The sequence below is a fragment of the Toxorhynchites rutilus genome, chromosome 1, assembly GCF_029784135.1.
Source record: "Toxorhynchites rutilus septentrionalis strain SRP chromosome 1, ASM2978413v1, whole genome shotgun sequence".
NCBI classification, from domain to species: Eukaryota; Metazoa; Arthropoda; class Insecta; order Diptera; family Culicidae; genus Toxorhynchites; species Toxorhynchites rutilus.
Window position 1 is genome coordinate 124,780,351 of NC_073744.1, and position 17,403 is coordinate 124,797,753.

The 17,403-nt window shown below is 41.9% G+C and overlaps 4 protein-coding genes across 4 annotated transcripts; all 4 read right to left on the bottom strand.

The window, feature by feature from the left end:
- Positions 1 to 1,316: 1,316 nt before the first annotated feature.
- LOC129761405 (uncharacterized protein K02A2.6-like) lies at positions 1,317 to 2,489 on the bottom strand. Its single transcript, XM_055759124.1, has one exon. The coding sequence runs from the start codon at positions 2,487 to 2,489 to the stop codon at positions 1,317 to 1,319; it is 1,173 nt and encodes a 390-aa protein (XP_055615099.1).
- A 1,089-nt stretch (positions 2,490 to 3,578) lies between these two features.
- On the bottom strand, positions 3,579 to 4,998 carry LOC129761406 (uncharacterized protein K02A2.6-like). The gene is made up of 3 exons (XM_055759125.1): positions 4,830 to 4,998; positions 4,431 to 4,771; positions 3,579 to 4,373 (listed from the first exon to the last, which is right to left on the bottom strand). The coding sequence occupies exons 1-3, from the start codon at positions 4,996 to 4,998 to the stop codon at positions 3,579 to 3,581; spliced, it is 1,305 nt and encodes a 434-aa protein (XP_055615100.1).
- A 33-nt stretch (positions 4,999 to 5,031) lies between these two features.
- Positions 5,032 to 7,900, bottom strand: LOC129761407 (uncharacterized protein K02A2.6-like). Its single transcript, XM_055759126.1, has 3 exons — positions 7,627 to 7,900; positions 6,951 to 7,511; positions 5,032 to 6,890 (listed from the first exon to the last, which is right to left on the bottom strand). The coding sequence occupies exons 1-3, from the start codon at positions 7,898 to 7,900 to the stop codon at positions 5,032 to 5,034; spliced, it is 2,694 nt and encodes an 897-aa protein (XP_055615101.1).
- Positions 7,901 to 14,906: 7,006 nt separating this feature from the next.
- Positions 14,907 to 16,866, bottom strand: LOC129777579 (uncharacterized). The gene is made up of 2 exons (XM_055783947.1): positions 16,475 to 16,866; positions 14,907 to 16,167 (listed from the first exon to the last, which is right to left on the bottom strand). Exon 2 carries the CDS (start codon positions 16,165 to 16,167, stop codon positions 15,304 to 15,306), a length of 864 nt encoding a protein of 287 aa, XP_055639922.1. The 5' UTR covers positions 16,475 to 16,866; the 3' UTR covers positions 14,907 to 15,303.
- Between the last annotated feature and the right edge of the window lie 537 nt (positions 16,867 to 17,403).

The following is a 17,403-nucleotide window of genomic DNA, read 5'->3' on the forward strand; positions in this document are numbered from 1 at the left end:
GATGGCGCAGCGAGTAAAATGAGGATGTTTTGTTTTTTTTTTATATGAAATTCGTTCAAATTTTCTAGAAAAATAATTTATCTTCAAAGTTCCCGGTTTCATGTATTCTTTACACGCTGAAATTGTTAGAAAATCATCATTCGTCAATTGACGAATTTACGTTGGATTTACAACCAGATGGCACAGCGAGTAAAATGAGGATGTTCTGTTTTTTTTTGGTAGGAAATTCGTTCAAATTTTCTAGAAAAATCAGAATTTATCTTCAAATTTCCCGGTTTCATGTATTATTTCCACGATGAAAAAGTTAGAAAATCATCATTACACAATGTGCTATGTGTATTACGAGGAATGGCTTGTTATAAGTATTGTAACTTTAATTTTTTTCAACTAAGTAAACGATGAATAGAGTGTTTTGCGCTAAAAATACTGCAAATCCTTCTCGTATCGATCCCTACATAACCAATGATATCAGCCTATTTGATATGATATCGATTTCATCGCAGTTATCCATAGTATCAATAACCGGTATGCATTATCAAACTTAAAATTTTCGAAGATTATCTATGACTTTGGTCAAATCGCGTGTGGAAACCTCGTTAATATACAAAGCTCTAACTTTCTTACCATATACTGACGACATTCAATGACTGAAATAAATCTAAATTAAAATAAAATGAATAATCACCACCGAATCTTGCTTTTCAGTGCGTAAAATAAACAAACACCCTCACTTTTGTGGTGCTGAGCTCTAATGTAGATGTCGCATGAGCTGATTCAGCTTTACGTAAATTCGTCAATGAATACACTTGACGGTGGAAACGGAATGAAACGTATTCGCGATGACAACGGTACAGTGTCGACATCTGAATACGAGATTAGTTTCCCACTAAATTTATCATTATAATATCAAATTATCTTCAGATGAATCTTTTGTATGAGATTATTATATCACATGAAGAAAACAAAGTTTTCAGCTCACATTGAATACCAGTTTGATACAAAGAAGTTAATTTTCATTAATGATTTTTTATTTGAAAAGTGCTCATTCTGCCTGAGAACTCATTATTATCTTTGTTGTAATAAAAATGCACGCGGTTATACAACAAACAAATTAAAACTTTATTAAAATATGAGACTATGTGCGATCTATAAACGTGGCCTTTCCCGATGACGTGCCACACACAAGAGAAAGAGTTGAGCGATGTCTCCTCTTATCGAGCACGGTCGACATCGACCGATCTGACAGCTGTCAGATGGCGAGCCTCCGACTCGATGTACGTTGCTCGTCAGGGTTGTCCTCCCAACACCTCCCCCTTTTAGTAAAGGTAATACAGGTCATACCTCACCGGCTTTCTTCTGGGTCGTGAAGATTGGCGAGGCTGAACTGGTTCTAGCTGAGGAGTAGCTCTTGATGAGATGAGGGAAGGATTTCGATGAATTGTCCTAGGTTCGGGAGATTCAAGAGGCTGACTCTCGAATGATGATGGTTGTGACTCTGGATCAGGCTCCGGTGCAGCTGCATGAACTGCTGCTGGTAGAAGCCCACACAAGTCCAGAAGAAGGTTGAGTGGGATTAACGCTGGCTGCTGCTGCTCAGTCAACTCGGTTTGTTCACATATATATCGCCTACGTAGTTGGTTGCAGTGAGTACTGATAAGATTTTGTTTACTCTGTAGCCAGACGTTGTATAGCACTCGACCGACTCTTTCCAATACTTGTCCTGGTTCCCAAGACCAAGTGTTATTGCGATGTACTTTTGCCCAGACAAGTTCTTTGACGTCGTAATTCATCGGTTTTGCACCATGTTTTTTGTTAAACTGAGCGTTCTGCTTGGGATCTGCAACTTTGTGGAATGGTGTGGGTGGCTTCAACAGATCCAATGAAGTTCGGAGTCGCCGACCCAGTAGCAGCTCGCCTGGTGATTTGCCTTGGGGTGCGCTTCGACACGGTGTAGAGCGATAACAAAGCAAAAAGGTTGCTATTGCTTCGCGGAGGGCCTCTCCCCCCGATGTGATTTTTTTCAGCGTCCTCTTGAACGTATCTACGAAGCGTTCAGCAAGTCCGTTGGATTGTGGGTGATATGGCGGTGTCTTCAGATGGAGTATGCCGTTCTGCTCACAATAGCGCTCGAAATCCTCGCTGACAAACTGACGACCATTGTCAGTTACCAGCGTCTCTGGCATACCGTGGGTTGCAAAAATTTCTCTGAACATGGTGAGTGTTGCTTCAGTGGTGATTCGCTTAGTTAGTATCACCTCAGGCCATTTGCTGAATGCATCCACCACGATAAGGTAGTAGAAGTCATCCACAGGTCCAGCATAATCTGCATGTACACGTTGCCATGGTTTTTGCGGTGAAGGCCAACTCTCCAGGTTTACTTTACTGCTGGTTTTCGCTGCCTTAGCGCATTCGGTGCATGAACGAACGAGCTGCGTGATCTGCTCGTCGATGCCAGGCCAATAGACATAGTTACGTGCCACCGACCTCATACGCTCCACGCCGGGGTGTCCTTTGTGGAGTTGACACGGAGAGAACACGGGTCCGAAATTTGGATGGAATAACTGAACGTTCTCCGTACAACACGCAGTTGGAAACCACTGAAAGACTGTCTTTACGCTGGTATTGTATTGTAACTTTAATTTTTTTCAACTAAGTAAACGATGAATAGAGTGTTTTGCGCTAAAAATACTGCAAATCCTTCTCGTATCGATCCCTACATAACCAATGATATCAGCCTATTTGATATGATATCGATTTCATCGCAGTTATCCATAGTATCAATAACCGGTATGCATTATCAAACTTAAAATTTTCGAAGATTATCTATGACTTTGGTCAAATCGCGTGTGGAAACCTCGTTAATATACAAAGCTCTAACTTTCTTACCATATACTGACGACATTCAATGACTGAAATAAATCTAAATTAAAATAAAATGAATAATCACCACCGAATCTTGCTTTTCAGTGCGTAAAATAAACAAACACCCTCACTTTTGTGGTGCTGAGCTCTAATGTAGATGTCGCATGAGCTGATTCAGCTTTGCGTAAATTCGTCAATGAATACACTTGACGGTGGAAACGGAATGAAACGTATTCGCGATGACAACGGTACAGTGTCGACATCTGAATACGAGATTAGTTTCCCACTAAATTTATCATTATAATATCAAATTATCTTCAGATGAATCTTTTGTATGAGATTATTATATCACATGAAGAAAACAAAGTTTTCAGCTCACATTGAATACCAGTTTGATACAAAGAAGTTAATTTTCATTAATGATTTTTTATTTGAAAAGTGCTCATTCTGCCTGAGAACTCATTATTATCTTTGTTGTAATAAAAATGCACGCGGTTATACAACAAACAAATTAAAACTTTATTAAAATATGAGACTATGTGCGATCTATAAACGTGGCCTTTCCCGATGACGTGCCACACACAAGAGAAAGAGTTGAGCGATGTCTCCTCTTATCGAGCACGGTCGACATCGACCGATCTGACAGCTGTCAGATGGCGAGCCTCCGACTCGATGTACGTTGCTCGTCAGGGTTGTCCTCCCAACACCTCCCCCTTTTAGTAAAGGTAATACAGGTCATACCTCACCGGCTTTCTTCTGGGTCGTGAAGATTGGCGAGGCTGAACTGGTTCTAGCTGAGGAGTAGCTCTTGATGAGATGAGGGAAGGATTTCGATGAATTGTCCTAGGTTCGGGAGATTCAAGAGGCTGACTCTCGAATGATGATGGTTGTGACTCTGGATCAGGCTCCGGTGCAGCTGCATGAACTGCTGCTGGTAGAAGCCCACACGAGTCCAGAAGAAGGTTGAGTGGGATTAACGCTGGCTGCTGCTGCTCAGTCAACTCGGTTTGTTCACATATATATCGCCTACGTAGTTGGTTGCAGTGAGTACTGATAAGATTTTGTTTACTCTGTAGCCAGACGTTGTATAGCACTCGACCGACTCTTTCCAATACTTGTCCTGGTTCCCAAGACCAAGTGTTATTGCGATGTACTTTTGCCCAGACAAGTTCTTTGACGTCGTAATTCATCGGTTTTGCACCATGTTTTTTGTTAAACTGAGCGTTCTGCTTGGGATCTGCAACTTTGTGGAATGGTGTGGGTGGCTTCAACAGATCCAATGAAGTTCGGAGTCGCCGACCCAGTAGCAGCTCGCCTGGTGATTTGCCTTGGGGTGCGCTTCGACACGGTGTAGAGCGATAACAAAGCAAAAAGGTTGCTATTGCTTCGCGGAGGGCCTCTCCCCCCGATGTGATTTTTTTCAGCGTCCTCTTGAACGTATCTACGAAGCGTTCAGCAAGTCCGTTGGATTGTGGGTGATATGGCGGTGTCTTCAGATGGAGTATGCCGTTCTGCTCACAATAGCGCTCGAAATCCTCGCTGACAAACTAACGACCATTGTCAGTTACCAGCGTCTCTGGCATACCGTGGGTTGCAAAAATTTCTCTGAACATGGTGAGTGTTGCTTCAGTGGTGATTCGCTTAGTTAGTATCACCTCAGGCCATTTGCTGAATGCATCCACCACGATAAGGTAGTAGAAGTCATCCACAGGTCCAGCATAATCTGCATGTACACGTTGCCATGATTTTTGCGGTGAAGGCCAACTCTCCAGGTTTACTTTACTGCTGGTTTTCGCTGCCTTAGCGCATTCGGTGCATGAACGAACGAGCTGCGTGATCTGCTCGTCGATGCCAGGCCAATAGACATAGTTACGTGCCACCGACCTCATACGCTCCACGCCGGGGTGTCCTTTGTGGAGTTGACACGGAGAGAACACGGGTCCGAAATTTGGATGGAATAACTGAACGTTCTCCGTACAACACGCAGTTGGAAACCACTGAAAGACTGTCTTTACGCTGGTAGTATTGTTGCAGCTGAGGGTCGCTGAGATCGGACTTGTTTGAAGGCCAACCAGATTGTATGTACAGCGCCACCTGTTTGAGAATTGAATCCGACTGCGTTTCATTTTGGACCATCTTAAAGGTGACAGGGAAATCTTCCAGGGACTGCTAGATTATGTTCTGCATGCAGTCCTCCAACTCAATCGATGCAATGACGTATTCTTCATTCGGCCGAACATGGGTGTTGATCAGCTTAGATAGAATATCTGCGTACCCGAGACTCTCCGTTTTGACGTACTGGATATTGAAATCATACAGCAACAGTGTAAGTGCCCAACGCTGTAGTCTGTTCGCGGTGTACACCGGGATTCCTTTTCTGCTGCCAAAGATGGCCAATAACGGTTTATGATCGGTTTCAAGTGTGAATTTTCTACCAAAAATCATCCGATGAAAACGAGTTACGGCGAAGATGAGTGCCAGACCCTCCTTCTCGATTTGGCTATAGTTGGACTCTGCTGGTGTGAGACTGCGAGAAGCATAGGAAATCGCTTTAACTGTTCCGTCCGGGAACTGATGAGCAATGCGAGCGCCAATACCGTGCTGTGAAGCGTCTGCCGAAACTATAAGACCCAATTTTGGATTGTAGTGGGCAAGTGCTAGCGGAGACTGCAGAATGTCACGGAATCGATCGAACGAGCGCTGACATGCATCTGACCATTCCCATTTCACGCCAGCTTTCAGTAGTTGGTCCATCGGGTACCGTAGTTTGCGCATCTCCGGAACATACTTTCCGTAATAATTAACGCCACCAAGATACGAACGTAACGAAGGGATGTCGTGAGGAGCTGGCATGGTTGCGATAGCCGATGTCTTGTTGGGATCCGGCTTGATTCCATTCCCATCCAAAATCTGTCCGAGGTACTTCACTTCAGGCATCCGAAAACTGCATTTTTCTATCCTGACGGTAAACCCGTACTCTTCAAGACGGCGGAGCACTTGTTTTAGGTTGTTGTCGTGTTCCTCTTCAGTGCGACCACCGACCAAAATGTCATCTAAATAACCACACGTGCCAGCGAGACCACCAATCATTGTGTCCACCAACTGTTTAAATGCCCCCGGCGCTGACTTGATGCCCGGGGTGATACGGGTGTAGCGAAACAATCCCTTATGCATGTTGATGGTGAGTAAATGCTGGTCTCTGGGATCGACTTCCACCTGGAGGTATGCGTCCGACAAATCAATGTGGCTATACCACCTGCAGCCTGCCATTTTCGTGAAAATGTCCTCAGGTAGTGGTAATGGATACTGGTTCGGCTCTAAAGCGTTGTTGAGCCCGGTGGAGAAGTCAGCACAAATGCGGACGGTGCTATTTGGTTTGCGCACAACCACGATTGGTGTTGCCCAGTCAGAATGGTCGACAGGAACGAGGATGCCCAGGTTATGTAGACGCTGAATTTCGTCTTCCACAGCATTCTGTATACTGTATGCCACGGGACGTTTAGGACGGAAAATTGGTTTTGGGTCCCCTTTCAGTGTGAGCCGAACTCTTGTTTTGATGCATAGACCCAAGTTGCTGGTGAACACCTTGGGGAACTGTAGCGCCTGAACGCCATTTGATGATGAACCGCAGACTTTGCGGCAGAAGGAGCTGAACGGGATGTCCCACAGCCCAAACAATTCGATCCAGTCTGCACCCAAAATATTCAGACTCAGATTAGCGGGTACTACACGGCACAAACCTCGTTTCGAAATGCCGCCAATTTCCGCGTCACACCAGAACTCCAATATAAGGTCCAGGGGTTCTCCAGAAGCGGTTTTAGCTCTGCAAGAGGGTTGCACTCCCGAAGGCTGACCAATCTGCTTCCAAAGTTGCTCGGATATGATAGTAATATCCGACGCTGAGTCGATCTGTAGTCGTGTCGGAACATGATTCCGGACCTCGGCAAACTTCCTCCCCTGGCTGATATTTTTGACGGAAACGATATTCACTTCCTTCTTGGTCGCTCCTACATTCTTCTTGACGTTGACTGATTTCTAAGAGAAGCAGGCGCAGTATCCTTCCTTATGTCCCTTTTTCTTGCAGTCACGGCACTGATGTTCCCGAAACTGACAATCCTTCGAGAAATGCATGCCCCCGCATGACCAACATGGTGTTTTAGGCTGCTCGTTGCTAAATCCACTACCGAACGTCTGCTGTTTGAACTCGTGCTTGGGTTTTTGCTGCTTCCGTTTGAACCTCGAGCTACCCTGCTGATGAACCGCATGTACTGCTACCGACGCAGAAAGTTTTTCCACGAGGCTGGTGTCTTTTTTGAGGTTAACCATGCTCTGACACTCTTCGACGACTTTTTCCGAGGTTATGTTCGCCATGTCATTCAGCTTGGTGATCAGACGCATGCGGATGTCGGAATCTTTCGGTGATTTCAGTCCACACACAAAGATGAGCGTTTTGAACTGCTCTTCCGTCAAATCATCCAGCTTGAAGTTCCAACACGCTTTGTTCACTTTGCAGGAGTACGAAACAAAATCGTCAGAATCGTCCTTGGAAGTTTGCAGACACTGGTAGCGTCGGTGGAAGATGGAGGTCGTCGCCCCGAAGATAGTTTTAAACTTCTCGATGGTTTGCTGGAACGTGAAGTCCTTTGGCGCTTTCGGAAGAATAAACACCAGCTTTATTCTTCCGAAAGCTTTCTTATCGCTCATGTGCTGATGGATTCAATTTCCTTAGAAGGAGCCGGACTTTTGCTGCCTCGTCCAACTTGCCTGCGTCTTTGTCGAATAAATCGGTATATCGCGAGTACCACGTATCGAAGGTGCACCCATGTTCCGGATCATAGACGAACTCGATGATGTTACTGGAGAGCGAATCTAGCGCGATTTCATCTCTCGATAACTCTTTGAGGGCCAGCTGGGTCGCTGACATCTGATCGTTGAGTTTCGTCATTAACGTTTGCTGTTGAATCAGGATCTGCATAAACATCGTGTTAGTGTTCGATGCTTGGTTGGATGCTCCTGGTGATTGCTGTGTTGATTCCATTGTTCGAGTAACTTTACTTTTTATTTCGCGAACGTATTTCCGACAAAACTTGGCAAAATCGGATCACTGACGCGCAAAACCGACACCGATAATACTCGTCGCCACTTTGTTGTAATAAAAATGCACGCGGTTATACAACAAACAAATTAAAACTTTATTAAAAAACAGGAAGTGGGTTATATCTATGGTATAACCGCAAGGGTGACGTAGGACTATCGTTGATTTAGAGATCATTTGTATGAAGTTGAATCTGAATTCATTCTGAATTAATGAATATTTGGAGAACTTCGAAAACGAGAGCGTTACGTTGGAGGCACAAGGTTTTATGCATCCAATATTGGATACGGAAATATCCTACTGATGGGGAAGAATAATCTTCAGAAGCTATCCTGTTGATTGCGATTGATAGAAAAATCACAAAACCTAATGTATTTGGTCACAGTGTTACATGGATAGAAAACATTAAAATAAACTCTTTCATATGAATGTAATTTTAAATTCCCAGAGGAACTGGCAGATTATTTTCAGTAACGATTAGATATTTCCACATTTTCCTCGATACTGGAAGCCCACCAGTGGTTAATGTTAACTCGATAACCATCTGTTAATAGCACTTGATTGAAACATATTTGGTCACAGTGTTACATGGATAGAAAACATTCAAATAAACTCCTTCATATGAATGTATTTTTAAATTCCTAGAGGAACTGGCAGATTATTTTCCGGATCTTTCTCGATCCAAACGGAAAGAATTCCGTGCGTGTATGTGTGTGTGTGTAGCGGCTGCTTCGAGATCTTCCCGGGGAACCGTTTGTAGCATCACTCTCCTCCTGATGGATTCCCTTCTGGCCTAAGGTGCACAAACAGGCTCTTGGTGACACCGTTCATCCGCGCTTTCATGATAAATGAAGAGCTTCACCACAACAGCGACAACATGCTCCAATCGCTGTTCAATTAGAACTGAGTGGATTTCCGAGCGGCGCTCGCTTATATACCGATTGGTGATTTCAATAGCCTATTTTGAAAGCAAATTTAAGACTATTGAAACAAGTTTTTGGATCAGAAAGTAACAAGTATAGAACGCGTAGACATTTTATCTTTCGAATGAAGTGTTTATCATACCATTTCGTTCAGTTGTTTAGAAGCTATTAACACTCAAAATATCGGTCTCCGGCGTAACGCTTTCGTTTTCGAAACTTTGATTTTACACCCCGGTATAGAAATGAAAGACGTAGTCCTACGTCAATATGAGACTATGTGCGATCTATAAACGTGGCCTTTCCCGATGACGTGCCACACACAAGAGAAAGAGTTGAGCGATGTCTCCTCTTATCGAGCACGGTCGACATCGACCGATCTGACAGCTGTCAGATGGCGAGCCTCCGACTCGATGTACGTTGCTCGTCAGGGTTGTCCTCCCAACAATCTTCAACACTTCACTAACTCGTAAAACGTAGTTCAACTCAATTCATATCATAATCAAGGCGCCTAGAAGTATATCCTAAGGTGAGGCCGCTTCGTCACTAAGTTGGTAGGGGAGCGGTGTATGAAAACAGTACGGAAGAAAGCAGTAGGGGAATTATTTGCTTGTAGCGTGAACGAGACAAACTGATCACGAGCGAGCTTCGACACTAGCGTATTGTGCTTTGTTCACAAACAAAATACAGTAGAATACCAAGATGGCTGAAGAGTGATTTTAGCAAGTTGGCCCACCTGAATTGAGTTCCCCACTGACAGTTCTGCTTGAGATATTCCTAACCAAGGCGCTTATATCAATGTAAAACAGGTGAAGCAACATCATCACTTCAATAAGAAGGGGATTACGGTTTGTGGAGTGGGGGTTGTTTGTTTTGTTATTGCTAGGATACGCCATTTTTGCATTTTCACATGCGTGAGTAGGGGAAAGGAGAATGAAATTCTACAAAATCGTCCCTTCTTTTTCACATACATTCGCGAAAGCCGAACATAGTAGGCATCGTTCGAATAAGCGTCGTAACAGTTTGTAGAAATCCGCCGGCAGCGTTCTGATGATTTTTTCTGTTCTTCCGACCGGGTAGAGATTTTCACCAAAGCTGTTTGTAAACAATACCGATAGCAATTCCAATATGGCTGAAAGTGCATTTCATATGATTGTTTCACCTGGTATATATAGAGGCGCCTTGTTCCTAACGATCCTCATTCTCATTCCTCATTCATTGCACTTGGGTGGTGTGAATGTAGGTCATGCGGAGTCAAGCGAATTTATTTTTTAAGTGCATTTTGCTTGAAAAAGTTTCTCGCATCTTTTTTCCCCACGCAGTCAAATGTTTCTCCTATGAAAGGAGCAAACGTTTTCGCGACTCGACCTTTGTTTATTTATCTTTTTTACCAAACCAGAATTGAAATAAATGTTGTAATTTGCGTAATTTGTGTAATTCGTATTTTTTCTTTTGTTTTGATGAAGAAAAAAAGCTCAAATAATATGATTCTAGCGCTCAGAATAGTAAAAACCTAACATTTAGGGGAAAGTAAAATTAAATTATAATTAAGTTTAAAGAAGTTCAGAAGTTACAAATACTGTAGTTTTAGTATCTGCTAAACTATTAGCGGTACCCTGGAATTCTAGATCACACTTTTTCAAAACTTACGCTAGTCGATAATCCACAAATGCTACAGTAAGTGTAATTGATAATTTCGACCACATGAATGTTGTCAATCTCAAACAAGTATCAAGCATAATCTCTGTAGGCGTTGCTAGGTCGAGAAGTCACGATGATATAGTTGCAATAGGAATGTCCTCATCACGCTGTTAAAATTAAAAAAATAAAATGGTACATAGTTTGACGAAGTTTTGGAACGTTCAATACCCGAATGGCCGATCAAACTCATAGTCGTTAAACAATGGCCATTTTCGGATGCGATTCACTTAACTGATCCACGGCTATATCATCCCACTAAAATTAGTTTGGTATCGCGAAACATTCTCCGTATTACTCGACTTGGACACAGATCGTCTAAGCAAAAAAGATACATCCCCGTTTTTACAAGACACAAAACCTTATCAAAATATTAACCTAGCTTAGTGACACAACTTCTTGGGAATATATTATATAGCATATAACTTAAAAGCAGAATTTTTACCGGTTTGTTCCATAATCTTCAGTCGAAAAAGTCGCAATTCTTGTGCATGAGAGAATTTGGTGAACACGGTAACTGGAATAGCACATCTCAGTCAAACTTCAAAATTATTTGCCGCGTTTATCAATGAGACATGAGACGTTACTGACGTTACTGTAACACGATGCTTATCACATTGACCAATACTGAATGAATCTCCGCTCATAGATTCATCCAATTACGTGGTGTATCCATTGGAAATTATAGACGGATTATTTGGCAGAAGCTCATAACACGGAACTCCCTTCCAATATCACCAGACACAGAGCATAACTTGCTTCAGGTGAAGAGCGACTTTGGGAATAGCTAATGGTTCATGTCGATTGTCCCAAAATTTGTTCGTTCAAAATTGTTATAAATTATTTGATTTCGACCGTCGTGATGACCGTCACGATTTGCAACAAAAACTGCGATTTTATCCAATTAATAGACCTTTGTTCCTCCGTTCTATTATTATTTATATTTTTATTTTTATTTATATGAGTTACTTATTTTATTTTATTTATATGAGTTACTAACTGAGGTGGTGTACTTAAATTTCTAAATCATTCCCAAAGGAATAGGGGAAATACTTACAACTTCAAGCTCGAATGTTTTGAAACGTGTATGAAAAAGGGCACTGTGTTATTTTCGTAAGTAATAAACGACCAGGAGCTGCCAAACTATATGACAGGTATTTGGAAGGGCTGCTAACTCATCTATATTCTTAATTTGGTTGAAAATTGTACCACTTATTTTTTGGAAGCCTTGTCCGAAACTGCCCCCCTTTCCCCATACATACACATATTATGTTTCGGAAAAAGAAATCTATTATTTTTTCGGTAGATGACTGCAGTGATCGATATCTCGTATAGTATCGATCGATCAATTTAAAGATTACACTAAAAAACAATTCTTTTGCTGTTATTTGTATGTTCCGTATGTTCCATTCAGTTGTGAGAAGAATGTCATCCGCGTAGAAGAACAGGAAGGCTCTTCTAGGTAGGACCTAGAGGAGCGAGTTACAGGTGCTATAAATGGAAGTCAACAAAGAGAAAATTAGGTACATTTTACAGTTTTCTTTGAGAAGGGCGAAATGCAAGCCAGGGCATTGAAATTGTGAATGGTGTTTATGGTGCCGATACTGAAAAGTTAATTGCAATTTTGGTTTCGTCGATTCTGGTCAGGCATTTTTGATGTTGAAGATGCCTTTCGCACAGGCAGGTCCGCCGTCGAAAATGTTGATAAAATCACAGACATAATCGAAGTTGACCGGCATGTTAGTAGTTGTAGGATCGCCAGGAGCTCTAGATCGACCATAAAATAGTTTTAAACAATTTGCCCGAAATTGGATTCAAAAAGAAGCTTGATTTTGGGTGCTACCTTAATTAGCACTAAAAAACATGGCCAAACACTAAATTCAGATCTCTAATGTCAACAATTGGACCGTTTAAAACCAGCAATTGGCCAGAATAAGCCAACAGAACCAACAGAAGAGATGTTGTTTTATCAACGCAAGGGTACACACGTCTCTAGTGACTCACCAGAAATTCCGGGGGCTTGGTTGGGGTGCATTTAATGCATCCCACCCGGGTGACGTCTTTAGAGAACCCCTATTGAACTGACAGGAGCCAACATATCGAGTATTCCACTGACATTTTCCCTTTGTTTTCACATGAATCCCACTCTTTGTTTTCACATGAATCTTCACAAAATCTCAAGCGGAACTGACAGTTCTGCTTGAGATTTTGCTAACGATCCTAGCGTCAATCATAGCACCCGGCTGATGCATCAACCATATAATCTGGACCTGACACCGAGCAAATCTCACCTTTTTCTCGCATTGCAGAACTTCCTGAGTGATAAGAAATTGGGATCAAGAGAAGATTGTAAAAATCGATTACTAGGGTTTTTCGCCAATAATGGCCAAGAATTCTATCGGAGGGGCATTACGAAGCTACCTTTACCTTCCAACGGACAATCCGAAGCATATTAAATAAAGTTTTGAATCCCACGCAAAACATTGGATTTCTTTTTCCCCTACCTAATATTACAACGTTTCAAAAATAATTAATAAAAGAATACTGATGTTTCTCCGATTGCTGCTTACTTTCTGGACCAGATGGTAAGGATGTCCTCGTATCATGACTCTAGGCCAGTGGAGAAGAAGCCGTGCCGTTGAAGATGTCGAAGGGTTCTTACTCTCCTTCATCGTGGAGGGGGAGGAACAAGGATCTTCGTGGCTGATCCATTATTCATGCGTTAGATCCTGAAGAACAGTTCGACATCTTTTAAGCAGTACAAAAGCGCTGCTACTTTCGATGGATCATCGTTTAAGATGTTTCGTACATTCCCGCTGATTTCATAGAGATTTTACAGATCATCATACTTCGGGCAACCACACAGGAAATGTTCGACAGAGTTGTGGCTTTTACAGTGGTCGCAGAGTAGACGGAAAGGTCCTCCGTTGAAACCGTGCGAAACCGAGCAGTGATCGGTTCTCAGTCTGGACAGGATTCGTTGTTCTCGCGTCATTTTCACGTTTTTGAACCCCGCAATAGAATGATTAACCTCTGGACCAAAAAGTGGGAAGAGTTGGCGATACCCCATGTCGACAAAGAACTGCCAGTCCTAGATATAATGGCCAAGTCGAAGATTAGTTATAAAGAGTTCTTGTTGCTCCTCCGATGCGGTTTGAAAATAGTTTTCAGACGGTTTAACCGGGTGGCACAGTTCCTCTTAACTTCTTTGAAATGACGAAGGAAGCTATGTTTGTAATTGACCAACGCTCCGAGGATTTTTAATATTTTTCGACGAGGAATGTATTCTTTGTATGGATGGATCCTGGAAGTGGGACCCTGATGTCTGTGGCCGCATATCACCATATGGCCGCTGCGCTGAAAATTTGAATCATCTCCCGACCGCCCACCGACCGATAGCGTTGGTAGCTGCCTGTATCCTGATGCGTGAAGTCCTGTGGGTGTCATCCGCTGCCATCAGAAGAATGTCATCCGCGTAGACGAATAGCAAGACTCCCCTAAGCAGGACCTGGAACAGGCTATTCATGGCGACGAGAAAAAGGGAGACGACAAGACCAGAACCTTGGGATACTCGTGTCTTCTTGTGTGAAATTCGGAAGCTGATGTTACCAATTTTGACCTCAAAGGTTCGGCGTGTGGCGAAGTTCTTTATAAAGTGAAGTAGTTTACCGTCAACACCCAAATTTGCCAGAATTTTCAGCATTAACGGGATCCATGATTTGCTATATGCTTTTTCCAGGTACAGTAATATCATCTTCATGTGCTGACGGTTCCTGTTGGCTTCGGATATGACATCTCCGAGGGGCCGCGAAGTAGATGTTGGCAGGCGAACTGCCGATAGTTCAATTTCTTGTTTTCGGACAAAAAAAAAATGATCAGCCGTCTGTTCGCCATTCTTTCAAGGATCTTGGATGAACAGGCTAAGAAAATTGGACGGTAGCTTTTGACGTTGTTGCTGCTTTGCCAAACTTATGTATAGGAATTACAAGGCTGTGTCTCCAATCCTCAGGAAATTCGTGTGTACTTCACAGGTCGTTGAAGATGCTAAAAAGAACGCACTGTCCAAGCAGAGACAGTTGCTTCAACATTTTATAGCCCACACCGTCAGGGCCGGTTGACTCACCTTTTTCGGAACGTGGGGTGAAAGCTCCGACTGAGAGGATTATTGGGACGGCTTACCAGTAGCGAACCTATTTAGGCAACCCCCGACGTTCAGGCCTTGCCTAACATGTGCATTATCTGCCTCACAAGCTCCAGCTTCCTCCAACAGGAGTGCAAGCCAACTGTTCGCTGGGATTAGGATGTGATATCATGAAAATAACAATCTAATGTAATTAGTGCAAACTAGCTATAATTCAAAACACTTTTCCGAGTTCTACTAAACAGATAGAGTGATGATTATTGTCCCTACTATCGAGTATATTGAAGAACTATTAAACAATTCTTCTTAGGAGTGTTAATTTTGAGGTAATTACTTCATACATTACATTACATCTTTTGGTTTTAAAAAAAAATCAGTCTGTTTGGCTTCAATGCTGAGTACTAATATTCTTATCGTTTTTAAATGAGCTTTTATGAATTTCGTGTGTTATAAAGATGTTGAATGATTCGTTCACGTTACACATATATACTTAATATCGATACTGGAATATATAGAGAGACTAGATAGAAAATAACGAAGAACACATACGCGAAACAATAGATAAGACAGATTTGACCGACATGAAATTACCAATTATTGAGAAAATCAAACCCTTTGCTTTTGCCCAGCAAGCTATTCAATTCATCGAAGTTCTTGTCGTCTTCTTCCACTGAGGAAGAATGAGCGTGGTGAAGACTGTTGCTGCGGGAACTATTGCGGAAAAGGTTAGTTTTATCATCATCAAATCCGATGTTTTCCAGGGATAGTCCATCAGTATCACAGCTACCAATAGAGGTCGCAATCAATGTTGGTTCTCCGTTTTGGTTGCAAACGATGTTAGTCAGGAAAGCATTTGGTCGTATGGGCTCAACGTTATCATTCATATTATCTACGGTATCGTAAGCTTCATCATTACTTGGTTTCATAGTCACTGCTCTGATGTCGACTGTTTTTTGAGTGTTAGCTTTCTCCAGCTTTTTCGACAAATCCTTGTTTTTATGGACTTGTTTCTCCGCTTCGGAAGGAAAAATTGTTAAATTAATCTGACTTTTAGTTTTATGTGAGAATGGTGAAGAATGTTCGTCCCGATACAATCCAATTGATTCTTCGTGAATCACTTTTCTCCCTGTCTTCAAATATTGGAACGTCTGCAATGTTTTTCCATCGTATAGATTGATCTTCCGGTCGTCACTGTTTTCGTCGGCCCCGTCTATAATGTTGCAAAACGACTCGGACGAGATCGAAAAGTTGTCAAAGTATTTCAAAGTCAGTTCTGGTTTTATTAGCGTTTCGTTTATAATCTCCATTTGTTCTTCACTGTTCAAATCTTCCCATATATGCTCATATGTTGCCTTTATTTCGCTTATATCTAGTGCAATTTTCCTAGATATATCGTTGAGGTTGGCGAAGTAATTCTCCACGAAGTTCTTTTCATGTAGTTTGCTTTCCATCTGTTTCAAAAAAGAAAGATTTCAATTATTGTCCTAAAAGCTATATTTGCGAAATATTTTCAAATTTGATGACCTTCGTGAAACTCAGTAATAAAAAAATATATGCCGACAGAAATATTGTTTTATGTGGGTCAAATATTGCAATATTTTTTATGCTAGCACAAGGCTACACCCTTACATAAAACGTAAACAAATGGAACGAAAAAAAATTAAACAAAACTTCTGTGCGTATCAGAGCGTATAAATTGAAAAAAAGTGTGAATGCGAATGAAGAATAAAAACTAATAAAAAATGCTGCTTAGCTTACCTCTCTTTGCTTCACGCTAAAGCTACAGTTACAATTATTACCGGTGCTGATGACCGTAATTTCCTTTTCTTCTCTTTCTCTAAACTCGCAGAAAGCGTACTTTAGACTTATCTGCGAACGTTGAGTTTATATGGTCGAAGTTATCCAACTGTAGCCATTCAACATAAACTGTACAAGAAATTCACTGATTATGCAGCTTGCATTGTGAACGAAAGATTTTCAGCTTTGATGTTTTATTTTGATTGCAGGAAGACAGGATACGAAGATTGATTTTTGGTTCAAATAAATGGAAAATGATCACTACTTTTGCTTGAGTATACCATTGAAAAAGCACAGCAATATAAACGAATGTCAATATTAATATGACGGGCCCGACTTAACAGATTCTCGATCCAGTTGATGTATTTGACAGCAAATGTATATATCGTTTACAGTAGGGATGTCTATATTTTCGAACTTTCAATAAGTTGGGAAAAACTCATTTACAGGGTATTTTTTTTTAGTTCGGTACCGAGCACAAATATATTACAGGGATTCGCCTCATTGGAACAAATTTTCTCAACTATCACCACAACACGACTCATATGTGTTATACACGTCGCGTGGTGGTCACGCAGTTTGGCGTAAAAAACGTGCCACTTGATAAAATGTCTGACTCACGCATAGTTGCGCAATATATATATATTCATTTACTAACACAACCACCCGATCAGCATAACCATACAATGTCAGACTCAAGGCGCTACTCAATTGTTCACCAACACAGCCACCACACCCGGCATGACCAGCACGAAAAACTGTGGTTCAGTCACAGCGTCACACGAGTGGCGTCTTACGAGCGCAGCGCTATCTCACGTCGCCTGCCCAATTAGCGTCGTTCTATCTGTTTTTATTAGCCACAAAAACAGGCGCTATGTCTCATCAAGCGC